The 25,267-nt window shown below is 51.1% G+C and overlaps 4 protein-coding genes and 1 long non-coding RNA gene across 8 annotated transcripts in view; 2 read left to right on the top strand and 3 right to left on the bottom strand.

Annotated features, from left to right (window-relative positions):
• Positions 1 to 3,803: 3,803 nt before the first annotated feature.
• LOC127749092 (uncharacterized) lies at positions 3,804 to 5,682 on the top strand. Its single transcript, XR_008010963.1, has 2 exons — positions 3,804 to 4,422; positions 5,627 to 5,682. It is a non-coding gene; the product is annotated as an uncharacterized LOC127749092 (long non-coding RNA).
• A 57-nt stretch (positions 5,683 to 5,739) lies between these two features.
• On the top strand, positions 5,740 to 7,730 carry LOC113208174 (uncharacterized; the record flags this gene model as incomplete). The annotated part of the gene is made up of 4 exons (XM_026425063.2): positions 5,740 to 6,053; positions 6,253 to 6,620; positions 6,705 to 7,084; positions 7,191 to 7,730. Coding segments are annotated over 4 exons (1,239 nt in total), but the record flags the coding sequence as incomplete, so codon positions are not given.
• LOC113208173 (myeloid leukemia factor 2) lies at positions 7,724 to 11,606 on the bottom strand. 2 transcript variants are annotated; one of them, XM_026425059.2, is made up of 7 exons: positions 11,418 to 11,606; positions 10,914 to 11,169; positions 10,728 to 10,814; positions 10,426 to 10,627; positions 10,204 to 10,345; positions 9,930 to 10,013; positions 7,724 to 8,920 (listed from the first exon to the last, which is right to left on the bottom strand). In XM_026425059.2, exons 1-7 carry the CDS (start codon positions 11,444 to 11,446, stop codon positions 8,662 to 8,664), a joined length of 1,059 nt encoding a protein of 352 aa, XP_026280844.1. In that variant the 5' UTR covers positions 11,447 to 11,606; the 3' UTR covers positions 7,724 to 8,661. The 2 variants fall into 2 exon arrangements, with proteins under 2 accessions (XP_026280844.1, XP_026280845.1); XM_026425060.2 differs by lacking the exon at positions 9,930 to 10,013 and having other exon boundaries at positions 11,418 to 11,603.
• A 483-nt stretch (positions 11,607 to 12,089) lies between these two features.
• LOC113208178 (beta-1,4-N-acetylgalactosaminyltransferase bre-4) lies at positions 12,090 to 16,925 on the bottom strand. 2 transcript variants are annotated; one of them, XM_052265809.1, is made up of 5 exons: positions 16,733 to 16,925; positions 15,635 to 16,261; positions 15,347 to 15,530; positions 15,047 to 15,265; positions 12,090 to 14,970 (listed from the first exon to the last, which is right to left on the bottom strand). In XM_052265809.1, exons 2-5 carry the CDS (start codon positions 16,257 to 16,259, stop codon positions 14,838 to 14,840), a joined length of 1,161 nt encoding a protein of 386 aa, XP_052121769.1. In that variant the 5' UTR covers positions 16,260 to 16,261; positions 16,733 to 16,925; the 3' UTR covers positions 12,090 to 14,837. The 2 variants fall into 2 exon arrangements, with proteins under 2 accessions (XP_052121769.1, XP_026280854.1); XM_026425069.2 differs by having other exon boundaries at positions 15,635 to 16,267; positions 16,733 to 16,924.
• A 372-nt stretch (positions 16,926 to 17,297) lies between these two features.
• Positions 17,298 to 25,267, bottom strand: part of LOC113208177 (uncharacterized) — a 13,566-nt gene continuing 5,596 nt past the window's right edge. Inside the window, exons 1-9 of one of the 2 annotated variants that reach the window (XM_026425068.2) lie at positions 21,572 to 21,900; positions 21,107 to 21,407; positions 20,646 to 20,856; positions 20,268 to 20,554; positions 19,964 to 20,087; positions 19,650 to 19,873; positions 19,355 to 19,559; positions 18,797 to 19,255; positions 17,298 to 18,709 (exon numbers count right to left, since the gene is read on the bottom strand). In XM_026425068.2, the coding sequence (XP_026280853.2) occupies positions 17,817 to 18,709; positions 18,797 to 19,255; positions 19,355 to 19,559; positions 19,650 to 19,873; positions 19,964 to 20,087; positions 20,268 to 20,554; positions 20,646 to 20,856; positions 21,107 to 21,407; positions 21,572 to 21,603 (2,736 nt within the window). In that variant the 5' untranslated portion in view covers positions 21,604 to 21,900 and the 3' untranslated portion in view covers positions 17,298 to 17,816. Of the gene's footprint in view, positions 18,710 to 18,796; positions 19,256 to 19,354; positions 19,560 to 19,649; positions 19,874 to 19,963; positions 20,088 to 20,267; positions 20,555 to 20,645; positions 20,857 to 21,106; positions 21,408 to 21,571; positions 21,901 to 25,267 lie in introns of those variants that run through there. The other variant, XM_026425067.2, reaches the window with a different exon arrangement.

Here is a 25,267-nt window from a genome sequence, read left to right on the forward strand (position 1 = left end):
GGGGAGGGGGAGGAAATGGAAGAGGAGGGTAAAGGGCGGGAAGGGGGAGCACTCCGATCCGGTGCGCACCGGTGCTGTCGGGATACGGTGGAACCGGCGCGGGGGTGGGAGGGGTCTGGTCGGACGAGGAGGGGCGGGGTCTGGTGGGGCGGGGTGAGGCAGTGTTGTGGTGGTGGGGTGGGTTGGGGATGAGAGGCTTTAGGCGTGACTGACCGTGTCTACTTCCCAGGGGGACTCCGGGACACTGCCACTCTGCTCGCCGAGACGTGAGCGGACGTCACGCGGAAACAAAAAGAGAAAGAGAAAGGGAGAGGGCACAAGAAACAGAGGGAAAGAAAGAGATGGATAATGGACAGATTCGGAGGAAAAGAAGAAAACGCTATCGCAAAGTGTTTTAATCGAGCAAACACATAACCTGGAGTGTGAGTGTGTGACCGGGAGAGACAGGGATAGACAATGGGAGAGAAGAGAGAACACACGAAAGTGATACAAAGTGGTTCGGAAAGAGAAGAAAGAGAGAGAGGGAGAGGAAGAACAGATAAGTACATAAGAAGTAACGGCGGCATGTGCGTCGGCGAACCTGCGTAAGCAGCAGGGTGAGTCAACAAACAAGTCCCCACGAGGTTAGGTTCTGCTGCCCTGCGGGTGATTCGACGGGGAATAGACCCCCTCTGAAATTCAGAGGGAGCCCCGATTATTTTGACGTACGACTATGGTACAGTAAATGAACATTTACTAGCGTGCCGACTTTGTGCACAAGCATTTTCCCTGTAAATAAGCAAACCGATTTCAAACTTTTCGAACTGACCGAAATAAAATTCGAAACTTTATCGAGTATGACACCTTTCATTTTCTCGGAAAGAACTCAAAGGAAAGCCCGATCGATTTACCATAAGACCTGCTCAAGGAAAATGCGGGCAGAAGCCCGCCGGTAGCGCTACAGCGCAAAAATATACAGCGCTCTGCCGCTCGCCGCTCGTTGCCGGCCGCGCTCCGCCCAGTGCCGCCCAGTGCCGCCCGTCAGCCTGACGAGCTCGGCATAGGCCACAAAACAACACCCCTGCTCGACGGGGTTGCCTACCCTCCAGGTGCTAGCCGAGCCCGGGCCGCCAGCCGGCCCGCCCGGCCCTGCTGTGGCAGTCGGCCCACATACGGCTCCCCCATCCCCAAACAGGGCCCCCCGCACCCGCATGCCGCCAGCCCTTCCCCACCACAACATACCCAATTCTCGCGTCTGGGAGAGAAAGAAAAGCTAGGGTGCCAAAGGAGGCGACAAACGGGCGGACGGACAGCAGCGCTGCAGGGCGTCAGCAGAGGGCACTCTTGGGCGTCCCGCGAGGAGGTGTGAGGTGAGGCGGGGCGGGCGAGGCCTGATTCGGTCAACGGCAACCCCAGCCAACCTTCTCCTCGACTGTGCCTCTTTTTCGTCCCGCCGCCAACAATCTGTTAATTTTCACACGAACAAAAAGTGGATACCTAGAGTAATGAACCAACTGTAAGGCAGGGGCAGGGCTGACAGGAGACTCCTCTATCTAACTAAGAACGACTCATACGAGTGAGAGAGTGCGAATGGCAACAAAGTGAGTCACGTAGCCGAGGGCCCTGCCCTGCTCTAGCTCCTACGATGGGGTCTAAGGTGGGGCCCTGGGGCCGTGCCAGCCAGTCGGGGCCTCTCTATGTGCCGCCTAGGCAGCCTAGGCCACCCGCCGCTGCTGACGCGGTGGCTGCAGTTGTCGCCGGGGCGGCCGCGCTGCGCCGTGCAGCGCGGAGCGGCCTGATGGCCTAGTCGCCTTGACATTGCTGTATCAGCAAGAGCTGCTCAGCTGGCGCGCCTGCTGCCCCCCATCGCGCCGCTTCCCCCGCCCCGCCAGCCAATACAACGACACATCTTGCGATTATTATTCGTCGATCGCTTAATGTTTGTTGCGTCTGCGAGACGTGCGAGGGCGAAAGGGGAATGTACACACATGTTGAGGTCAATGGTGTCGAAGTTACATTTCTGTCGTTTTCGGCTGACAACAATGACAACTCGGTGTCAGCAGGCCCGGTAGCAGCCTGAATTCCGATCTCATGTTTGATTACCACGTTGGTATCCGCGCATCAGCTGAAGGTTGGCGCAGGACACTATTGACGACGACGACGATCTTTGGAAAGACTTACGGAGTCTTCCGCTAATTTAGATAAACACCCTCAGTTGCGCAACCAGCAGAGCAACGCGATGCGACGCCACGCGTCGCGTTGTCTCGCGAGTGGCCCAATCGCGACCGTCTTTTCTTTAACTCATCGTCGCCCCCTCCCCCCTTCCAAAGTATAGGATAGGGTATTTATTGGTGATCCCTGCTCAGTGTTTTGTTCCATCTGCCTTCGGTGTGTTTTCTTCTTACTCTGGGAATTCCTTGATCAGAGCGACCCGAGCAAGAGAGATAAGGGGGAAAGGGGGTGGGGGTACTACACGAATTGAATTACTTTGTGTGACTAACAGGAAGTCATGCAGGACCAGGGCATGAGGAGGAAAGGGGGAAGGCGGTGGTCGGGTAGCCAGCCACCTTATCTCGAAATGTGCCGACATAAGCCTATGCACGCTCCGCACTTCGAGGCCTCACTTAAAAACAAAGAGGGGTAAACAGTGGGACTGCTCACTGCTCCACCCCCGCGTTGTTGTCACGGGTCGATAACGATATCAATTATCGTGCACAGAGCGGCAATCTCAATTGGCAGGTTTTACTCTTATTAACGATGTAACGCGCCTTTTGCTGATTCGCAGAATTTCGTTTGCTGTCTATGTCGCATTAAAAGTCTCCTTTTTAAAAAGTTTCGTTTCTGATAAGAAAAGTCCTTTATCAAGTTGGGGAAGTCCTCTTGTCGTGTTCGGGGTCACGAGGCTCGGGCGCCCTGCCCGCGAACAGCGACGACCGCAGCACCACAATGATGAGGCCCTTCAGGGAAGACCCCGACAAAAGGTTATCCCGCGCGGCCACGCCAGGTCCTGCCCTGCACTGGCCCGGCCTTGAGCGGGGCATCCCCTGGAGACGAGAGGAGATTATCCGTCTGCATAGGAGGAGCCCCTCCACCTCCAGCGGCCGCAGTAGTGGCGTCAGCAGCGTCAGCGTGGCTGCACTGCAGTGCTGCGCCGCGGAGAGGACGGGAAACCAACCCCTTGCGATTCCCCCTCATACATCCTGCCAAAAGAGTCGCGGAGACGGGGGAAATAAAAGAGAGGGGACCATCGGGCGGGAGAGGGAGGGACGAGGGCAGATAGCTGCTCCCGTACGTGCAGGCTGCGCTGCCCGTGTGGTACAGTCCCTGACAAGGACGGCTAGATTATGTCTAATTTGCCCGCCCCGTTATGTTGTGCGGGCCGGACTCTGCAGTCGTCGCGCAAAAAGACGAAACCGCAATACTCGCTATTTTTCCTCATGGGTGATCGGGCTCGAACGAGAGGCTTGTGTGGGAGCGAAAACTTGGTTCTTTTGTGTCCAGAGCGGTTATCAGCGGGTGTGTACTTGGCCGCGGCACGGGCCGCGCGCCTGCGCGCCAAGGGCCGAGTGGCCACGTGACCGCCGGGTGGAGGGTGTGGCGCCGAGGGCCGGGGGCGGGAGCGGCCGGAGGGTTGGGAGGGTGGCGAGGGAGAAGAAGAAAGAGACAAAAAGCACCCGGAGCGCTGGGTGCGGGTAGGGCCGGGCAGCGGGCCGGGCGCAGATGGGTACCGTCTACGAGGGGTGGCGCGGGGGCGGGGCGCAGGGCCCCTGGGTGCAGGGGTGGGTGGCGGCGCTGGGCCGGTGGGGCTGAAGGGGGTGGCGGGGGCGGCCGGCCGAGGGCGAGGGGGCGGCGGGGCGTGGGCGAATCGATGTGACGTCAGGCTCGCGAGGGGCTCCGGTAGGGCGGCGGTGCTCCGGAGGGGGCTCAAGGGGTGGCCGAGGCCCGAGCCGAGCCAGTTGACGCGGAGACCGCGGAGCGCAAGGCGCCGGACGGCCACGCGATGCACGTGGAGCGGCAACCAGTGCCGCGGCCAGAGCCCCAAACAACAACGGGGTGAACATCACCAGCAGCAGCAGCAGCAGCAGCAGCAGCTCCAGTCCGGGACGAGCGTCGCGCGGACCCCGCGGACCCGTCAAACCACCAGACAGCCAGCTGAGCGGACAGGCAGGCAGGCAGGCAGGCAGCCAGGCAGTCGGGCAGCCCGCCGAGCAGGCAGGCAGGCAGCCGTCAGACGGGCCGACAGCCGGCCGAGCCGTACGGCCGAGCCGTACACTGTACAGGACCCCAACCCCGTCCCGCCCGTTTATAAATAGGCGCGCGCCGCACGGAGTCGTCACTTCGGGTCGGACTTGCTCCGCGAGCAGCCGACCGGTGCAGAGCGCCCAAGCTTCCCACAGCTGACAGGCGTCTTTTTCCTCCCCGTCTAGTGGATATTGTTTATGGGTGAGTACTCTTCTGTTTGTGTTTGTGTTTTGGTCCAGCCTTCCCCACCGACGCCTCTGCTTCCGGTGGACCCTCCGGAGCGCGCGTCCTTTGTTCCCCCTGAGGCCGCGGGAGCCGCGTGGTGACGGTCGGCGTCGCGCCTCACGCGGCCGGACTCGTGAGCCCGCGCGTTATCTGTCGTCCACGCCTCGCGAATCTCCTCGATATCGTTGCCCGCGCAGCAACAACGCCCGTCCCGATGACTGCCGCTTTTTATTAGCCACGTGATTTAATTCCCCAGGGGGTCGGGAGAGAGTTGCTTAACTCGGCGATATCCCGATACCGCCTTTGCACGTGACCGCGCGATGAGAAACTTTGACGCGGGCCTCTGCACTGCGGGGGCTGCAGGGCAGGAGGCGCCCCCCGACCGCGACTTGGAACCTGGCGGCGGCCCTACCGGTCAACGGCCGCGGGGCACCCCCAGAGGCACCGCGGCCAATGATGATTGATCTGACTCAACTCTTTTGTTTTGGGGTCTTTTGTTTCCTCGGGTCTGTTGCCCCTCCGCTCGGGGGCTTCAATGTTGCGGGGGTCAGAGCGCCGCGGCCGCGCCGCCAACGCCGCGTACTGGGTAGTAGTATCGTCGAACGTAACCGCGATGATCGCTCGTCAGTTTGTGTCGGGGAGTATGTAGGAGAGACGTTGTAGGGAAGTGCGGCAACTCAGCTGCGCGTCGACGTCACATTGTGCATGGCGCGAGAACGTCAGAAGGGCGAGCGCGGGTTTCTCCACGAAAGGAGAGGAGAGGGGGAGGAGGGGGGGGGGAGAGAAGGCGAGAGAGCGAGGGGAAGGCACGCGCTCCGCGAATGAATGAATCACACGTAGATGAATCACCATCCGGCCGCGTTCGTCGTGAACTAGTGGAGCGTGGCGGTGAGGATTGCTCGTCAGCAAGGGGCTGTGGAACACCAAACTATTTGTTTGTGCCCGGGGGTGGGGGTGGATGTCACAAACGGACGAGGGCGCCGCCTCTGCTTGCGCAAGTTGCCTGCTCCCCTCTGCGTGCCGAGGCGCTGCTGAGTGGCATCGTCGTGGCCCACCCCCTTCAGCTTCAGCGAGGCTTCTTCCAGCTCCTCCCTTTCACCCCCTGAGGCGGACCCTCCGTTTCTGCCGCGACTGTATGCCGACCCGATTCCTGACGAACCACTTTATGTCTGCCTTACAGATCTGGAGGAGCTCGTCATAGCGGAGCCCCCTGTGGAGCCTATCAGCAGCTACAGGGATGAGTCGGGCTACGTACCTCTCGTCGGCCGGTGGGGCAACGAGTGGCCGAGTTGACTCGAGACGACATGGCGCAATGACTCTCCGCTGATCGGGGAGTCGGGAGGGGGCTGGCCCCCGGGCCACCCTCTTCCGCTCCCCCAATGGGACGACCCCGGATGGGGCCCTTCTCCGACCCCGGAGCACCCCGTTGAGGGGCGCGCCGGGCGGGGGCCCGGGCAGGTGCTCGGGACGGGGCCTACCGGCCGGGGGAGACCGCCGGTGCGCGTGGCGAACGTCGTGGACTATGAGGACCTGGCGGCGCGCGTCGAGCACACCACCCAGCAGCTGCTGCGCGACCACAACTACAACACCGTGGGCAACTTCCTCAGGTAAGTCTTTTACTTGCTTCCGCAGGACGCCACAGGCCTGACCTTTGTCGTGCCCGCCCACGGGGCATCGATCTGTCGCGGCGCCTGGCGACATATCCGCCGAGCGTGATCGGGCCGTCACTGGTCGATGGGCCTGTCTCGTCCCATGTCGTGCCGTGTCCTCGGCGCCGACCTCACGCCACCCTCTTTACTTCCGCAGGTTCTACTCGGCGTACTCGCAGCGCAAGGACCGCGACGTGAACCGCCTGTTCCGCGAGTACCGGCCGCCCATCACCGCGGCTCACCACACCTGCGTGGGGCTGGGCCTCACCCTGGTGCGCCAGCTTGGCGCACTCGGCCGCGCCGGGCTGCGCGACGCCCTGCACCTCGTGTCCTGCGAGGAGGCCATCGAGAACCCGGCCGCCTACCTGAGCGCCGCGCCCGACGCGAGCACGGCTGAGAAGGAGCACGTCCTGGTGTCGGCCCGCCTGGACATCGGAGGCCGAAAGGGCGTGCTGCTCCTCGACCCGGGCTACCATGTCGCCCGGGTGGTCACTGTCATGGAGGACGGAATGTACCCGCACACCGGTTAGTAAAGACCCCATCTTGGCGTTATAGTGACATTTTCCTGAAAAACTTCATCTAACCTACACCACCCAATCTTCCCCACAGGATGGTTCACGCAGTCCGACGAGCCGGAGGTGCGCCGTGAGTACATGTACACGCTCTCGCCCGACGGCAAGTACGTCCTGTGGACGGTGCGGGAGACGCGCGGCGAGCGTCAGAGCGTGTCCGTCAACCTGGTGTACATCGAGCGCGCGTACTTGTCCGCCGTAGACGTGACCGAGCGCAGAAACATCGCCTACAACTTCCGCAGCCTGCTGGCGAGGAACACCAAGGGCCAGCTCACGGCGGGCGTGTACTTCCCTCTGGCGATCGTGACTGCCGAGGACGGCCCTGCTTGCACCATCTTCTACACCGAGGTGAAGGAAGGGGCCAGCCTCAAGCGCAGGGTCAAGATTCCTTTCCGTCATCTGCTTGACCAAACGCAGGCAAGTAATCCCTCGAAAAATGATAATTTCCTTTGTACTTTCACAGCCGATCGTTTTGGTCAGGAAGTATAATCACAGTTCTAATCTTTCTGTCATGCTCACACAGGAACTGAGTGTCGAACAAGAGCTGGCGCTCATTTTATGCAGCCAACAGCTCGGGATGCATGATGATCAACTTGAACAAGTCCTGACAAAGGTTGCCTCCGTAATGGCTGATACTACATTCATGAAGCAAATCTTAGACATAAACAACGCCATTGAAGAAATGTCTGAAGAAAACTAGGGCACAAAAAAATGGAATTGGGGCATAAGTATTTTAACACGGGTTTATATGGTTCAAGTATCCTGGTAACTAGAAATAATATGAGCACAGTGAACGGTAGTCACTTATCTTTCCATTCCTTGGGGTATTTTTAATTTATTTGCTTATTTTCATTATTACACTTAGTGGCAAAGAGGTACCAAAGCATTGAGTGAGATTATTATACTTGTTTTATATTTTGCTTGTGGAGCACAATTTGTATCTGTTCTTATTTTAAACTGCTTCTAATATGCTTTGCAATCTCTATTTTGATCAGAAATGAAAAGCATCACATGAGATATGCTGTTTTTCCATGATGTAATAAAAAAAAATATCAGTACAGAATGACAATTTTATTTCACTCCATATTATTATTTTTAAACACAGTTAATAAAAGCTGCTCTCACTTTTTAAGAGGTAATTTTCAAAAAGATAGTTTGTACACAGAAAACGTGAGCTGAAATTTAAAGAGGCAAGTTTTAGCTAGTACCCGACAAATCTTACAGAAAGAGAATTGGACATTTAGTTAGAGTTTCAATTTTGTAAGAGAGGCCATTATTCTTGGTAAGAGCACATTTACCCTATTAATTGAGACCATAAACTATAGGAATAAGTCATCCATAGGAGACCTGTAAACCTCTTAAATCCCTTTGCAGATTATTACCAGCTCAACACGAGCAATAAACTTCATCACACTCCACAGATTCATTTGATGTTTGAAAAGGGATGTAGAAGAAAATAATTAAGGCGAAATACTAACACAGTACTTCCTGTTCTTAGCTCTAATTACATTGCATAACTATCTATTGGGAAGTTATCACAATCATGACCTTGAGTAATTGTAACACTCACATTCCCTAAATTACCATAATTTACAAAGGTTTTTTTCAGTAGCATAATACAAATCTGTTCCCTTTAAGTCCAAATTTACATTCACTGACGTCTTAAAAGTTCAAAGTTCATTTACAGTTTTGTCTTTACCAAATACTGGGATCATATTAACAGTTCACACAACAGAAGAGATCTTGTGAGGAATTAAAACAAAAGCAGGCTGAACATTATTGTCCAGTTATCTTAAATAGTTTATAGCAAAATCATTTACTATTGCTTGTGCTCTCCCATACCAGAGCTGTGCAGACAAAGGTCCCAAACAACAGTTAACAAAAATCTAGTACATATATAATTAAAACACAAGGTGCACAGTACAACCTTGATACAAAGATATCATTTCATCAAACGTGACAGTTATAAGTTAGAGTACATGTAATATGGACGTCTAATATGGTTTCCTTGATTTATGGTGTCGACGTCTTTCTTCATAGTCATCCTCGTGATCCCGTTTACGTGAGCCCTCCTGTTGCTCTTGAATATGAGTGCGAGGTGTAGGATGGTACCGTTCACGCTCCCGTTGCTCTCTCTGAGAGTGAGAAGTTGTAGAGGGGTACTCAATAATAGGGCTTGCACTACGTTCTTCGCTTAGTGAGGCAGTATTAGCGTTATCTTCATCGTCATCAGTTACTTCTGTGATTTCCACTCTGTAAAAGATTAAAGCAAATTGGAGCCTGATTAAAGCAACTCAAATTGTGGAACATCAGTTTTGTTGGTTAGTAAGAACTTTTAAAAAGGTAAAAAAAGAAAAAAAAACAATTGCAGATGAATAAACATCGTTTAAGTTTTTGGAAATTATTCCCTTTGCCACAAACTAACAAGTCAAATCATTCTCTATCTACATTTGGTATGCAATTATGCAATATCAAATGAATTTTAGATTTAATTTCTGGCTGCAACAGCTTTGAAAACCTGTTAGAATAGCTAACCAAAGCTTACATTGAAGACACTGGATAAATACCGCAGATTCGACAAATATAACGGATAATTGTTTTACTCCTACAAGAAAGCAAAGCAAAATTGATTGCCAATGCAATCAGATAAGTGGGAAGAATGATACTAAATGAAAAAATGGCTAGGATATGAAAATTATGAGTGGTGAACAAAGAAAGTCTAAGCATTCAGCTTCAGTGCGAGGGGTGTGGCATTGGCCAGCTACCACACTCGTACTTACATGGCAGCTAGACTTTAACACCTCTAAAACTTTAATGCACATCAGTATTTCTTCGAGTACCTGAAAGAAACAGACCTTCTCAAACAAGGCTGAGGTTCAATATAACTGAAAGATACTTTCGAATACTGCAGTCACACTTTCAGCCAAACACAATCACCAATTATTGCAATTTGCGCACAATACAATATTAACTTAAAAGCAGCCTCTAAGAATAACAATTCATAAAAATTAGATAGAGTAAAATGTTAGCAGCACAACAGATTTGTGAGGGATTTGGAGGATGGGGAAAAGCAGGACACATGGTAAAAGAAAGCTCAACAGAGGAATTTATTGTTAGAGACAAGATAAATTTCATTTAAGTTTGTAAATGGGACTTCAGCTGTATGGCTGGAAGAAACTTGACCAAATACATTCTTATGTTAAGTTCAGCGTGGGTCACAGTTAAAGAGAATTTCCAAGCCAAAGAATCTTTACCATCTTACCTAGAGGAGGATGAGGAGGGGTATGATAATGACAGTTGAGACCTCCTTGCTCGGGCAGCAGCTCTTGCTTTTGCCCGTAAGGAACTGGGAATATAGTGCATTATTATGAAAGTAAAACGGAATTTATAAATGGGAAAAAGACTGGGTAAACTATCTAAGATCTAAGGCACATGAAGATGGAAGAATTAAAGCTGAATTTATATACAGATAAAGTGAGTTTTGTTTCCACCACCAGATAATTATTTAATTGCTAAATATATTTCTATATATATACCTTGTAGTGCTTGGTGAAACAGCAGCTGTTGAAGGCAATGCTAGCTGCTCCTGGTATCTACCATTTGATCTCCCAGTCACAGCAGCCACACCAACAGTACCAGTTTTTTGCTCCCATTCACGGTTGAACATAGGTGCTTCCTCTGCAGCAATGAAGAAACATAGCAAGTGAACTTGGAACAATAAAGCTGATAAGGGATAAAGGAAAAGAAATCACACAAACCTTCATCCAGGTTGACAAGATCTTCTCGTTGTTCTTCCTCACCAGTGTAGACATTTTTCTCACGTTCAACTATGTGTGCCCTGTCACCAATATGGTGCCCAATAGCCATCTTCTTCAGCCCAGTGCGAGAATCACATACAGTTTTCTTTGTCTCCTTAATGCCTCCAGGACCAGAACGAGTAGTCGATGATGCTTGATATACCTGTTAATTTAAAAATATAATTTTAAAAACAATAAAACTTAAGATTGAACCAGACTTTGAGATATAAAACAGTATTCCCACAAGGAAGCCAATGACTTACTTGAGGTTGTCCATGAGGCCCATTGCTCATAGTCATTACAGTGCTGCTACTATATGAATGACAATTAGGGTCATTTGAAACACTAGACTGTAAAGACATACAAGAGATAAGTATAGCTAAACAAAAATCATATTTATAGCTAAACAAAAATCATATAGACGTTACAAACTAATTTTTGGAGCTTACCATGTTGTCAAACAGGCGGTTCATGTTTGGAAAGCCCATCATTCCTCCGCCAAACATTCCGCCACCAAAGAGTCCTCCTCCGAACATGTTTCCAAAGGGTGAAATTTGATTCATTTGGCTGACTTGATTTGAACGTACTCTAGAGCCTTGGTTGATGGCACGATGACCTCCCATCATACCTCCCATCATGCCACCCATCATACCAAATGGATCACTAAACATAGAATTGATCATGTTGTCCATCTGACGCATGGATCTAGGAACAAAACCAAAACAAAAACATTTAGTCAAAAAATACAAGGTTAGGAGCGGAAACGATACAAATAGGAGCAGTCATAGAATACATTTTTAAGTATAGATTGGTAAAGTTTATGCGAAGATAACAATAGGATAAGGTGAGTGCGGTATCAAACAGTCGATAGGAATAGAAACATGGAATGTCTGGAAACGAACAGTCTGGAAAGTCGTCTTGACATCAACATGAATTTCCATTGCGTAACTTACCCATAAACAGGATCGTCATCAGGCATCATTTTGGAGCTGCTCAAAAGCAAATTTCGCCCTGCAAAATTGTGAAAGAAACTATCTGAAAGCCAAACCAAACTAAAGAAACTTGCGTATTTTCTGAAACTCGTCTGCCGAAACAGGATTGGTTGTGGTTGTCTCTTGTCTCCCAATTAAACGAAGAACAACGTGAAAAAGAAAAGGGAATACCAGTGCTGACAACATATGCACAAATAACGATCTGGCCTGCGCCAAAGGTGACAACAAAAATATGCGTCTTATCAAGAATAAATAATACTAGAAGTAGTCATTTGTCAAAGAGGAAATTTCATCTCAAAACTGAAGAAACGTTTCGGTGAAATATCAAGGCTGTCGTGCTGAGGCCTGGACCCATGAGAGGTCGAGAGTCGAGAGGGAATGCCTTTCCCGATGATTCTGGAAGGTCCTATAGGGTTCTATTCTAGTCTAGTTCTAATAGAGAGACCAATCAAGAGCAGAGCTCCTCAGCTCCTCAAGCATTTTTTCGTAGATGCTAGAACCTTGTCGACCACTTTTACCTTTACCAGAGATAACTATAGTTCCTATCTCTGACTTTACTTACAACAGGCATGGGTCATCTCATTGACTTTTGCTGACAAGTAGAAGTACAGGGAAGCAAAAAATGAACCTGAACAAGTTTCTTAAGGCTTTATTCCTTCACAACTGCAAATATCACCTTCACTGTCTAAATAGAGTCTTAAACTATAATCTCAAACACGAAAAAAACAAGGATTTCAGATTGAAGTTTGTTTGTCTATGAAAAATTACATATTCTGCACACATTGTTCCTCAGATCAACTTTTTAACCCTTCAGCTGAACTAGGATATCTATCATTTGTAAGTTGCTAAATGATACTGTGATGGTTGAGAGTACGTTAGGAGAGTTAATACACAGAAACGGAAAAAGAAGGAATGTAATGAGAGGGACAGAACTCACTTATCCTTTCCAACAAATGTAAACAAAGGATGACGGTACAATAAATGCTGAAAGAACTGAGTGACTTGTTGTTGCATAAATTTTGCATAGGAATACATATTAGGGGTACACTAATTTAAAAAATTTGGTACAAGCTTATGTAGTAGTCCTTATGAATATTATTATAGTAGGTATACTTTTTCTTGATACAGAATGTTTAAGGACATGATGCTTCTGTAGTGGTCCATACTGATTTTGTTTTTAGCAGAAAGAGGCCAGATAACATTTGACAATCAATCTTTTTTTAAGACTTCTCAGTTTGTTTGTTTTTAGATATAATATGAAATGCCCTCTTGAATAGTTTAATTTTAAAGTATTGTCTACATGGGCAATAATTCAAGGTACAAATTACAATAGTTAAAGAAATACTAGCGCTAACACTGCAGCAATATCAGATAATACTTTGATTAAATCTATCTGAATAATTAATCGTCTGATCCAGAAGACATAAGAGGGTAAGTTACAAATACTTAAATATACCAGAAATACAATCACGCCAAATTGAATTTTTGAAAAATTGAAATAGAGACAGTTATGATAAAAGAAAGTTAGGATAAATAAAATGAAAATGAACCCAAGTAGATATCTTCATACAGTTCCAGTCAGCAAGTTACTATGTCAGTGCTGATACTGTACAACAGAGCAGTGGTTGCAATTGGGAAAAGGTAACTCATGGTCAAAGAACATAGCAGTACCAACAAATTGCCGCTATTGGTTCAGTCAATTAGAAACACTAGATAAAACAAGTAACAATACAAGATTTAACAAGCAAAGAAAACAAATAACATCAATCACAAGTGAAATTTATCAATTTCTATACGCTCAGACGATACTTTCATTAGTTCACAATACCATGAGTCTTTCTGGACTAGAAGCATAATGAATTGCAAAGTATGAAAACTGGTTGCAAACAATTTTTTTCATTTTCTTTAATACAAAAAATGTAGATTAGATTACAAAGGGCTAAACAAAATCTACAGTTTCCAAATGCAGTGAGATAAAAACATACCGCAAAAACTTTAATTCAGAAAAAAATAAAGAGAAAATAATAACAACATAGATTTTAATTATTATGCAAGTCAAGACTAGTTTAATATAAAATATCTAAGAAAAAAAAGAACAAAAAAAACAAACAAAACGGCCAATGAGCAAGACATAAAAATAGGGAGCATAATGTGAATTAGACTGAGGACACTAAAAAGTTGTAGCCAACTTAACCCATCTTAAACAAACTTGTTTGGCACAAAAAAAAAGAAGAAAAAGTCTAGTTCTTGAGACCAGATTATGTTACTCTGCTAACAAAGGGTAATGGCTGAAAATTTACAAAACATGACATCAAACACTTTGAAATTATTAAGTACCATAAGTATTACAAAGAAATGTTACGCATGAATTAGTTAACACAATTTGACTTCACAGAGACGCCTCATAATGGCACCACCATAATTAATTACACTAACAGAAAATAAAACAGAGCTATTCATCATTCATTCTAATGAGCAGAAAAAAAGAACAAATAATGAAATGAAAGGCACGTCTAGTGATCCAACAGGATTGGACATCCAGAAGCAATGTCACAGCTATATACTGATGAGAAAGATTAATTTGATATTTAACAATAACACTGTGCTGGAAGGCAAAAAGAGTAAGAATGCTAAAATTTCAGATACAAACGCTTGGGAGTTCTTATACAAAACAATGACACTCAAGAAAGTGCTTGTTAACAAATTTTACACATATAAAAGGATAAAAATGAAACAAGATAGAATAGTTTGCCAAAAAGTAGGTATTCATTTGCACCTTTTCACCACGGCAAGTATTAACACTGATAAATGGAACGATCATTCAGCTGAAACAATTTGAGCACATTTCACGGTCACATAACAATCACAAACGTGAATTCACACAAAAGCGTAATTTACTATTTTAAGTCACTTTACATTATCACAAGGAACGGGCATGCACATTTACACGACCACATAAGATATTTCTGTGGCTTTGTTGATCAAGGAAGATAAATATTAATTGAAAACTATTTGAACTTTGAATATGCCCTAATAACAACAATAATAACTTGAATTAAACAGCTGTCCTAACCTACAGGCTATCACAGATACTTGACATTGTTCTCAATTATCACCATATACTGCGGTTCCTTAATGATAAGAGTATAATTTACAGTTGAAAACATTATGAGATCTTACTAAATGACACTGAATCTCTAAACATAGAAGTACATTAAGAAGTTTTAGGATTGACTCTAGAGAAAGTCTTCTGGACTAGCTTGAATTGTCCACTAAACCAGACAATAAAACTATCCATGGATAAAAGACAAAGAAGTCTTTTCAGACGGCTAAGTGAACTTATCGCTTGCCCCACCAAGCAAGTGAGGCAAGCTGACTCCATCACCTAGACTCTGATATTTCTACTAGAACCCACGTGTAGAGTTTGTTCAGTTTTAGATCTTGACGTTGATACTGTAAGTTGTTAAGTCCATCGATATTGAAGCGTTTATTGCCATTATACAAGAATTCATGCCTGTAAATAAGTTTCAAAAATTAACTAGAACATTAAATAAAGAATTGATTGAAAGAAAGAAAAAAATTACCATTACCGTTTAGGATTTGCAGGTTGTCGTCTGTGAGGGAGCATTTTATATCGAGCTATATTTGCTGCGTAACGGGAAATGTGATAGTCATGGTACTTCAGACGATTTGCCATATCGTCATCTTCACCACCCCAACCCCAAAATTTGTTGCTGAATCCATTCACAGTTTTAAATTGGTCCAGTGTCAGTGCACTGACTCCACCAAAAATGTCTTTATACGGTAACCTTAATACATCAAAAATAAAGAATAGACAGTCAGAACATAGTACATTTGATATGAATGAAAGGAGTCATTATTATACTTACTTATACTTTAAAGTGCTAACAGCTACAGACATATGACGAGGCTGTTCTGGGCATGTGTACAAGTTGCGGTCATCTTCAGGTAAAAGATCCACATCATGAAAAATAAAGCAGTCATACTGATGTAATTTCTGGGCCTCAACAAATCCTATATTCATGAGCATAGCACGATTAAAGGGCCCATATCCTGAAACAACAAAACAAAGTTGAAGTCAATTAAAAGTCAAATTTGTTTTATTACGAAACTCTTTTCAAACTTTTAGAGTAGAAGTAAACTTTTAAAAATATTACCTGCTTGCTCCACAATTATGATTCCATATTCTAGCTGTTGTTTTTGGAGAAATGGATGCATATGATAGAGAAAAGCAGTCAGCTGAGACGCTCTATCTCGATAAGGTATGATAAGAGCAACACGGCTGCGAGCTTGGCAATTAGGAGGTTTGTAATGTCCTCCTGGATCCAAATTATCAAAAAGAAGTTCTAACTGTTCCATGGAATGTGCAACATCACTAATCTCTACAGGCCCTCTGAGATCAGTTGGGATCAGAGGACAAAGAGGAAGAGTGGGTATGGTGGGGTTTTTAGATTCAGTTCTGTTCTTAATTGTCATATTGCTGGGATCTGTGATCAAATTTTGAGAAATAAATGTTCCCAAGGTTGGCCCAGCATTATTTGCTGAAAGGTTCATCAATAACAATGCTGAAGTGGAGCTGTTAGATGAGTTGTTCCGGAGTGCACTGTGCCAGCTAATTGGATGTCCCAAATGTGCACCTCCATTACCATGAATATAAAATAGTGTCTCATGTCTATAAACATGAAATGTTCCGCTGAGCATATATTGTAGACCAACAAGCACCAGGCCTATGCAAATAATCAATTTGAAAAGTGGTGCTCTTATCCATGGTTGAGGGGACATGCCTGAAACTGATGATAAGATAGATAGACAGGTAACAGATAACTCACAAACCCAATCAAAGATAACAATATTGATATGGGGATGAACATATATGGTGCTCATACAAGTGGTGGCATTTCGTGAGTAAACAGGAAAATGTGATCAACATTTGTACAACAAAGAGATAAATTTAAATGTGAACGCTGTTCAAATAAGCAAACAATGCAAAAACGACATAAACGACCTAATATCAGCTGATTTTTTCTATACGACAGTCAACTGAGGTTAGGATAAGAACACGGCAGGAAAACTTGTACAATAAAGGTCAAAAAGGCCTGAAAGGAGATCTAGTGTCTGTTAAGAAAAGGAAAAATTGCAAATAATCTCTACGTTGTTACAAATATCGCAATTTTTAAGAATGTAAGGTGCCAAAAAAACAAAAAAATAAAGTAAATGTGAGAGACAGGGACCGCACATAAGTTGACAATACTTACGAGAATATTGAAAAGGAACTGTCGTCTCGTTCAAAACCTCTGAGCAAACATCGATGGTATCATCAGTAGAGAGGCGTATAACAAATTGAGGCCTTATTTGTTATTATTTGTCCCGCACAACAAGGGGGAGGTTACTCAGACGAGACGAGGAAGAGGGAGGCACAGACAGAACAGAAGCAGTGACGTCACGAGCAGAAGTACCCCCCCCCCACCTTTTCCCCTTTTCGCACCCAGGGTTCGGGGTTCGGAACGAAAAAACCAGAGACCAAGCAGAGTCGAAAAACACGAGTGAATTTCTACTTAAAATTTCACTTCAGGTTGTTGACGTCTACTGATTTCGAACGAACCTGTACTGTACTCTTTTCTTTCTTTTGTGGCTTGGCTTGGCATGAAAAAAATCACGCGAACGGTGCATTTTTTGAATAATCATGTGCATGGAAGACCTCTGGCGAAATTTCAGCGTCGTGCGATAGGTGAAAAAAATGTCAGCTCGGCAAACATGAACCCACGCGTGCATTGTACTGCCTCGACACAGGAGTTGATCTCAATTTCGAAATATACTATATAGTATTGGCATAATAATGCATTTATTCATCAAAATAAAATAAAAATCACAGTCCATCAGTTGTCAGTGAGATACATACTTACAAATACGTCAAATATATTTACAATTATACATAGACATTAAAAATAAAATAAGTCTTTGGGTTCCAAGAAGTGTTGCAGAGTTCTTTGCACACTTTTATGGTCATACGTCATACACACTCTCTTGGTCTAGGTAGGTACTACAATTTGGCGAAATCTTTGCGAACGGGCGCATCGTTTTTCGTATCACAGGGATGAGATAGGTGGGCGTACAGGTGTCCCCACAGTGAACGTTCCACGCGGTAAGGCTAAGGCTATTGAGAGCGCCTGCTGAGCGCTGGGTAGGCCAACCCGCCAAGCAGCTGTGCGGAGACGGTGGCCCGCCCACCCAGAGGCTCCGAGCAAGCAGAACGTTTGGCGCCCAATGTCCCCTCGCATCACGCCACGGGAAGGTCATTGCGTGGACAACTTCAAAGGGGGATTAGGCGGTGACTGCCCCTCAAGCCAGGGCTAGAGCCAGGCAAACCAACGTCGACAGCAGGGACGGCCACCACGGCGTGGGGGTCGCCGCAGCGGCGTGCGCGAGCGCCGGCTCCTCGCGGAGCAGCCCCGGCCAGGTCGCCGTCGAGGCCGCGGTGCGCGGCCCGCGCAGGGGCGCGCCCGCCTGCGCCGGCTCGATCAGCACGTTGTAGCGCAGGTCGGGGCGCGCGGGGTCCGAGAGCACCCACACCTGCCGGGGCTCCGGGGTGCGCCGGCGGCTCGAGGCTGGGGCCGACACCCGCATGATGAACTCGCTCAGAGTGCCGGGCCGCGCGGGGGCGACGGGAGGAGGCGGGGGCGGAGCAGGGGTGGAAGGGGCCGTCGCCTGAGAGCTCGGAAGCTCCACTTTGTCACCCGCGTCGCTTTGGGTCGTGGTGATATCCTCGCCATTCCGGGCGGTGACGGCGCTGTCGTAGCGGAACTTGTCGCCCATCGCCGCCGCCTCCTCGTCGTCCTGCACGAGCAACAGATCAGTGGTGGCGTCCTCCTGAATGCCTTCCACGACCGTAGTCACTTCATCGGCGCTGTCGGCATCCGTGGCGGAGGCAGCCGCTGTCGAAATGGGTGGTGGTGTGGTGCTTGTCGACGGGTTGGTGGACGGCGCGGTGGGCTTTTTGGCGTTCGAAAGCGGCCCGAGCACTCTGGCGATGTGATTCCCACCCGTCATGTCCACGTCCACGTCCTCGTTGGTGTCCACGCCAGAGTCGCCCATCCAGCTGTTGCTGCCCCAGTCGCCACACTGAGGGAACCCTCGCGGGACGGGGGGCATGTCCTCGTGCTCGCCGACCTTCACGACGAGGGCCATCCCCAGTTCGACGTGGAACTCGATGTGGCAGTGGAACAGCCAGTATCCTGCAGACGAAAGGCGACATTTTTAAAGACCGAGGAAAAATAGGCGCGTTGAGGCCTGTCTGCGGAGAAAAGCAACTCAACACTCACCAGGATTGTCGGCATGCACTCTAAGGACGGTGTAGCCGCCGTCGGGAACGGTGACGGTGTCCTTGGTGGGCGGGTCCACCAGGTTCTTGGCAATGAGGCCCTCCGCGTCGAGGCGCTGCACCTCGCTCACTGTCGTGCTGTTGCCGAGCCGCTCCAGCGCCACGACGCGGAAGGCATGCCCGTGGAGGTGGAAGGGGTGGTTGGCGTCGTAGCGGACCCCTTGGTCGACGAGGACGATCTCCAGGACGCCCCCCAGCGGCACCCGCACCACGTGCGTGCACTCGCAGTACTCGCGGCCGCAGTCGCGGCCCTGGGCGCTCAGCGAGGTCTCGTTGCACAGCGCGGGCGAGTGCAGCGGCGAGTCCAGCCGGTCGCGGCCGGACAGCAGCGGGAAGGCGGGGAGGCTCAGCGAGATGTGGTTCAACTGCGGCGTGAAGACGCGGTGCGGCGACGCGGGCACTGCAACCACACGACGGTGAGAGCGAGCTCCAATTGTTTTCAATAAACTTCCCTTTAGGCAAGTTTTTACATTTTAGTTGTGATTGCCCCTACCCTTACCTTGAGCTATGCCGTACAGGCCGGCGCGGTGAATGTGCGGGTTGTCGACGGCGTAGAAGTCGTAGGAGACGAAGAGCTGCACGTCGGCCTCGGGTTTCAGAGCGGGGTCGTCGAGCGGGGCGGGCAGCAGGCCACCGGGCAGAGACTGCAGCTCTGCCGCGGTGATGGTGTTCGGGTCGTCCGAGCCTCGGTTCAACGGGTTCACCTGCAGGTTCGATACGTGACTTCAATGAACAACCACTCGCAAGACGTCGAGAGCATTCGGCGCCCCGTTTGAAGCCGCCGGGTTCCTTACCTGGAGGCCTCCCGAGAGTCCGGGGTGCACGTCGTAGCTGGGCGGTGCGCCTGCGGGGTCCAGGGTGGGGTCGGCGCCCTCGTACCGCAGGATGGCAGCCTCGTGGGCGCGGCGAGGGCCGCAGTCCAGGAGGCCGTGGAGCCGCATCCAGTAGCTGTCGACGGGCTGGTCAGCCTCCACCACGACGTCCCAGCGCTCACCCGCGTAGCTCACGAGCGTGTTTACTGGAAGGACGGATGGGAGTTGAAAGAAACGGCAACGGGGTTGTTCTCTCAGGGGGCTAAGCTCTGGTGCTCAAAGGGGTGGGGACTTACCTCGAACAGGCTTCACGTCGGCCCCATCACTGGCGATCACCAGCAAGGTGTGGTTGTCGACAGAGAGCTCGAGGGGGCAGTTTAGGAAACCGGCGTTTACGAGTCGGAAGCGGTAGCGAAGACCCTGTGTTTGGAATGTCATCGTCAAAAACCGGTCCCTTTTTGGTTCAATGGTACGGTGCACGTTTTCTCTATCCTACTTCAGATATTGCGCCATTTATTCACGCATTGATATGTTTATTCGATTTTGAGTCAATCCCCGTCCTACCACCTCAGTGCCGGAATACTATGGACGAAAGCTCACCTGCTTGACTTGGAACACCTCTCTCGGCGTGGTGGTCGTGACCGCGCCGTCTGCCGAGCGGAACACCCGGGAGACACCCTTGCCGTTGATGAGTACCGAGTCGGCCTTGTTGTCGTCACCGGCGTGGTGGTGCGCCAGGAACTTGGAGGCGGCCGGCGTGTGTGTCCAGTCCCACACCAGGACCCCGTGCTCCGGGACGTCCACGTCGTACAGCGCGCCGTGCGGGTCGAGGACCTTGGGCACGCGTACGGTGAGGAGCCCGACGGCGCCGTCCGCTCGCTGGCAGCCTGTGAGTCACACGTTGGGGGGTGATTACCGGGTCAGCGGCAGCGTACTCGGGAGTGCCGCGAGGAACTCGTCGGCGAGGGGAGCACTCACCGGTGTGAGAGTGCCAGAAGTGAGTGCCGGGGGTGTCGGCGCGGAACGAGTAGCGGAAGGACGAGTGCGGCTGCACGGGGCACTGCGTCACGAAGGGCACGCCGTCCATGTAGGGGGTGCCGCGCTGCTGCATGCCGTGCCAGTGCACCGACGTGCTCTGCTCCGGCATGTGGTTGTGCACCGTCACCTCCAGGCGGTCGCCCACGCACACCTGCACACCAATTCCGTTGATTAAACTCTCCCCTTCTTTGTTGGACATCCGAAAAATGTTGACATCAGCCCAACACTGGAAACCCAAGTGTGTGAATGTCGCACACTTGTAGGTGTGTTAATTTCCATTCGTAGACTTGTGAACATTTAAGTGGACACTTGAGGAAATTCACTCACCTATAGGTGTGCGACATTCACACACTTGGGTTTTTAGTGCACCATCGAGACCCCTGAACATGCTCATGACCAACCTGCAGGCTGGGGCCGGGCATCATGCGGTTGATGACGACCAGGGCCCTGGACACGCCGTCGGCCGCGATGCAGTCGGGGCGCGCGCAGTCGGTGGCGTTCCAGGGGCAGCCGTAGCACGCCTTGCTCATGGAGTGGTAGTTCTCGACGAGGAAGTCGTAGCGGCACGTCAGGGGGCGGGCGCCGGCGACGCACGGCCGCGCGCAGGGGTGGGCGCCGCCCTGGAGCAGGACGCCGGCGGCGGGGGACGCGCCGACCAGCAGAGCCGTGGCGACCACCGCGAGCAGAGCGTGCCGCATCCTCCTGAAACCGCACGGCAACACTTATGAGCACAAGCACTCGGACACTCCCTAAAAACGTTTTACAGATTTTGTCCACGCTCGGCGTTACGAGATGAGACAACTTAATCATGTTTGGCAACGTTCCCTTATTTTACACAGCACTTCAAAATGCAAACGCAAACTCACCAACACCAACGCTCTTCCGCACTAGTCCACATCTTATTTCGGCCCCGTCCGTACAGAAAGCTCGATAACAATATTAACAACTGGTGTCGGCGTGCAGCAAGGTGCGGGTCGCGCAGGTCACCGGGAGACTCGGTCAGGGTCGCGGTCGTGGATGCCGGCTGCTGGTGCTGCTGGTGCTGCTGGTGCACGAGCGACTCCGCTGTTCTCGTCGCCGGCCGGCTCCGGTGCGAATGGAGCAGAGTGAGGAGGCGCCCGGGGATAAGGCGGTCCGGCTCCGCCGTCCGGAGAGGATGCCGATGACGTATGCCCCGCGCCCGGCAGAGCCCGGCGATCCCCGGCCCGCCCGCCCGGCCCGCACCCCGCACCACCCCGCGCCGCCGCCGCCCTCCCGCTCTCCGCCGCCACTGGTGACGTCTGGGCCCGCCAGGTGAGTGGCGGCGGCTGAGGGGTGGTGAAGCTGGGCTGAGTCCATCGGAAAGCCCGAAATTGGAAATTGGCCGACTGCGGCGGCGGGAGGAAGAACATTTCTCAAGGCCGCGCTACTCTCGTTGGCCAAATTGCCTACCTTTCTGGAGGCTCATGAGAACTTATGCCCCCCCCCTCTATCCCCACCCTCAGACTGTCCGCAGCACGTCCTCGAGCACGACCGCAGGCTCCCCGAGCGACCCTCTCCAGGGCTCGCGGGTGGCGGACTAACCCGTTCGGGATTCCCCTGCCCTGCGGAGGAGAAGAGGCGGCAGTGACATGACACCTGCCGGGCAAGCCGGGCCGGGAGAGGCCAGTGCAGAGATGTAGTACAGTACTGCCGACCTGCGACTGGTCCATTCTATTATTACTCCAAGGAGAGTCTCTCTTAAAGTGCGATTAGCTCCACCAAGACGGCCTGGATGCTGGTTGGCAACAGTGTCCCGGGACGGCGGGGCCGCAGTCACCGCAGCCGTCACCTCCCCGTCGATGAATGGGATTGGATTTCTCATCCGCGGCAGAAGAAAGTCGCGGACGCGCGCGATTGAAGTAGTTGAGGCTGCGGGGCTTTTGGCCGGCGTCCAAATGGGCGGTGAGCACGAGACAGCGGGTGGAGCAGCAGAACAGGTTCATCGTCGCAGAGCAGAAGAGTTTCCTCCTGGACTGGACCCCGGCGATGAGGCATCCGAGCCGCGCCCCCAGGATGGGGTTCCCCTCGCCCGGCCCATGGCGCCGGGGGGCAACGGCGCGTACACGCACACTGCATCACGTGCATCACGTGCCCCTCGCCCTCACCCCGCCCCCGCCCTCGCCCGCGTCACCTTTCCCCGCCTCGCTAAACCTGGCCCCGCTCCGCCCGGCCCCGCCCGACGACCCCGCCCATATTGACGCACTGTACCACTGACTACTGGCTTGTACCGATAATTCGGGGGGCTGGCGAATGTGGGCAGTGAAAGGGAAGATGAATGGAGATACGTCTGCGAAAGACGTCACGGCGGTCGACGCCGTCATCGCCGGACTCGGAAGAGAATAGGAGCGCCGCGAAGATGAAAGACTGGATTGTCCAAAAGAGTTACTCTGTCATGGGTCCGGGGACTTCCGCGCGGAGAGCTCGGCGACGCGGGGGGTTTTGTTATGATTTGGTGGAGCGGTCTGCCCCGGAGCCGGCGATCGGATGACGTCATCAGGAACCCCGCGACGACGGACTGGGACGGGGGTGGGGGGAGGGGGAAGCTAGGTGGCGCGGGCGGGGAGGAGCGTACGCGTGGTGGGGCTGGAGCGCCGCCGCAGGAGGGTCGACGTAGCGCCCCGTGTCGGTCGACGCCGAGCCTCATTGCCTATCTGCTCACTGCCCGGCGGCCGAGCTGGCGGCCGAGCAGGGCCTGCCCCGCCCCGGCCACTATAATAGATCCGTAAAAATGTGACGTCAATCTGCTCGACCGTAACGCATGGGCTGCCTCTCTGCCATAGTATGTACGCGCGTAGTAGGCAATCCGCGCCTGTGGACGATAAGAGGAAATGCTCCCTTTTCCTCTCCTCACAGGCCTGTTGCTGCTGGTCCTCGTCATAGCGGATATGACGGAGACGGGGGTGATAGCGCAGGAGCAGTGCACCCAGGAAAGTGTGTTATTGACTCATGATAACTTTCTAGATTCAACGCAACCTCTCTGCACTGGTCTGGAGAGGTCGTATATATTTTAAATATTTATTTGAATCAAGAAAATACTTTTCTGTGTGCGGGATGAATAATACTCCAATTATGACTATCCATCTATTAGTAATTACTCAAGCAACGAAACTTTTAGAAAATCGAGATATTTTTTTAAACGTTTCGTTCAACGTGCGGACTTGTCCCGTGTTTTCGCGGATGTTTTCCCCGGTGTAACAAAGACGTGCGTTAATTTACGTCCCAAATCATTGAAGCTAAATTTGACGACGTTTTTCCATCAAGGTTGAGATTTTGTTGGACGTATAATTCCTGGTCCCGCGACCCTTATATACTTGGCGTGAGAGAAGCTCGTGCTAATAAACGCGTGTGTGTGGCTCGTGGCTCACGGCTCCACCCGCGTCCGCGCCCGGCTCCTGTTGCTGATAATGAAACGCCTCGACATCCACGACGAGCAACACGTGACTCTAATTGCACGCAGCGTGAAAAGCGCCGGCCGAGACTCTCAAAGAGGGTCGAAGTGCGCGCCGGGAAAACTCGTTGTCGGGCGGGAGTAATTATATTGGGGTCGAACGATGTGGAGACGACGACGCCCGGGAAGATCACCTTGATGGTGATGACTTCGATGATGATGCACAAGCTCGATGCAGAGGATGCGTGCTGACGCTGACTCTATGTGTGCCGGACGAATGATTTGCCATCGTTACGATCGGATACCGCGGGAACGTCTAAGCTCGACGAGTACGAGTAGCCGATCTGTCGAGACGCCGCCTTGATTGATGGTCGCGGGGGGCGAGAGTTTACACCTGCGAGTCATGGCAAAGACAAAAGGACGGAAGTTTTTCTCTCCTTTGGTGTACTTTCTATCGGAATGGTAATCCTGAGCGGGGTGGGGGAAAAATCCAACCCCCGGCGGGCGAGAGCCTCCCTGGAGTGGAGCGACAATCCACCGGCCAAGGTGAGGGATTCTACACTAAAGTGTTCGGCTCATCTGCAGCGGTCGTGAGCTGAAACGATCTGTTTCTGGGTAATCAGCGATTTGAGGTCATGAATATACAACGCCCCGTGCAGCCGCGAGGCGCGAGCACCGGATGCGTTTCCGTCAGATTCCTTGTTCTGTTCCCGCGCGCCGGGCCGAGCCGGGCTGAGCACTCGTGTCGTGTCGCGGACCCGGCCCGGCCGGGCCCCACCCCCACGTGTACGGCGGCGTGGCGCTCAAGAAGTAGTGTCCGTACAGTAAAACGCCTCCCGGAAAGACGCAAAATTTTTGATTCCCTGAGCGTTGTTGGCGGGGAAGCCCTCGGCGCCCGGGGATGCGACGACGCCGGCCGGCCAGCGGCGGCGGGACGGAAGGAACCTCCCCGCGATTCCGCTGAATAACCGCGCCGGTCGCCACGCCCGGCTGCAAGCTTGTTGCCGTGCCCGTGCCGCCGGCGCTACCTCGCCTCGAAACTTTTCCGTCGTCCAGACGACGGTCGTGCTGCATATAGTGCCTCAAAGCAAAAGAAAACGACAAGAAAAAACACAAAACTCGAACCGATCGAATTATCGACGGTGCCCGCTCA

This window comes from Frankliniella occidentalis, unplaced genomic scaffold, assembly GCF_000697945.3.
Source record: "Frankliniella occidentalis isolate FOCC.00 unplaced genomic scaffold, Focc_3.1 Scaffold30, whole genome shotgun sequence".
NCBI lineage: Eukaryota > Metazoa > Arthropoda > Insecta > Thysanoptera > Thripidae > Frankliniella > Frankliniella occidentalis.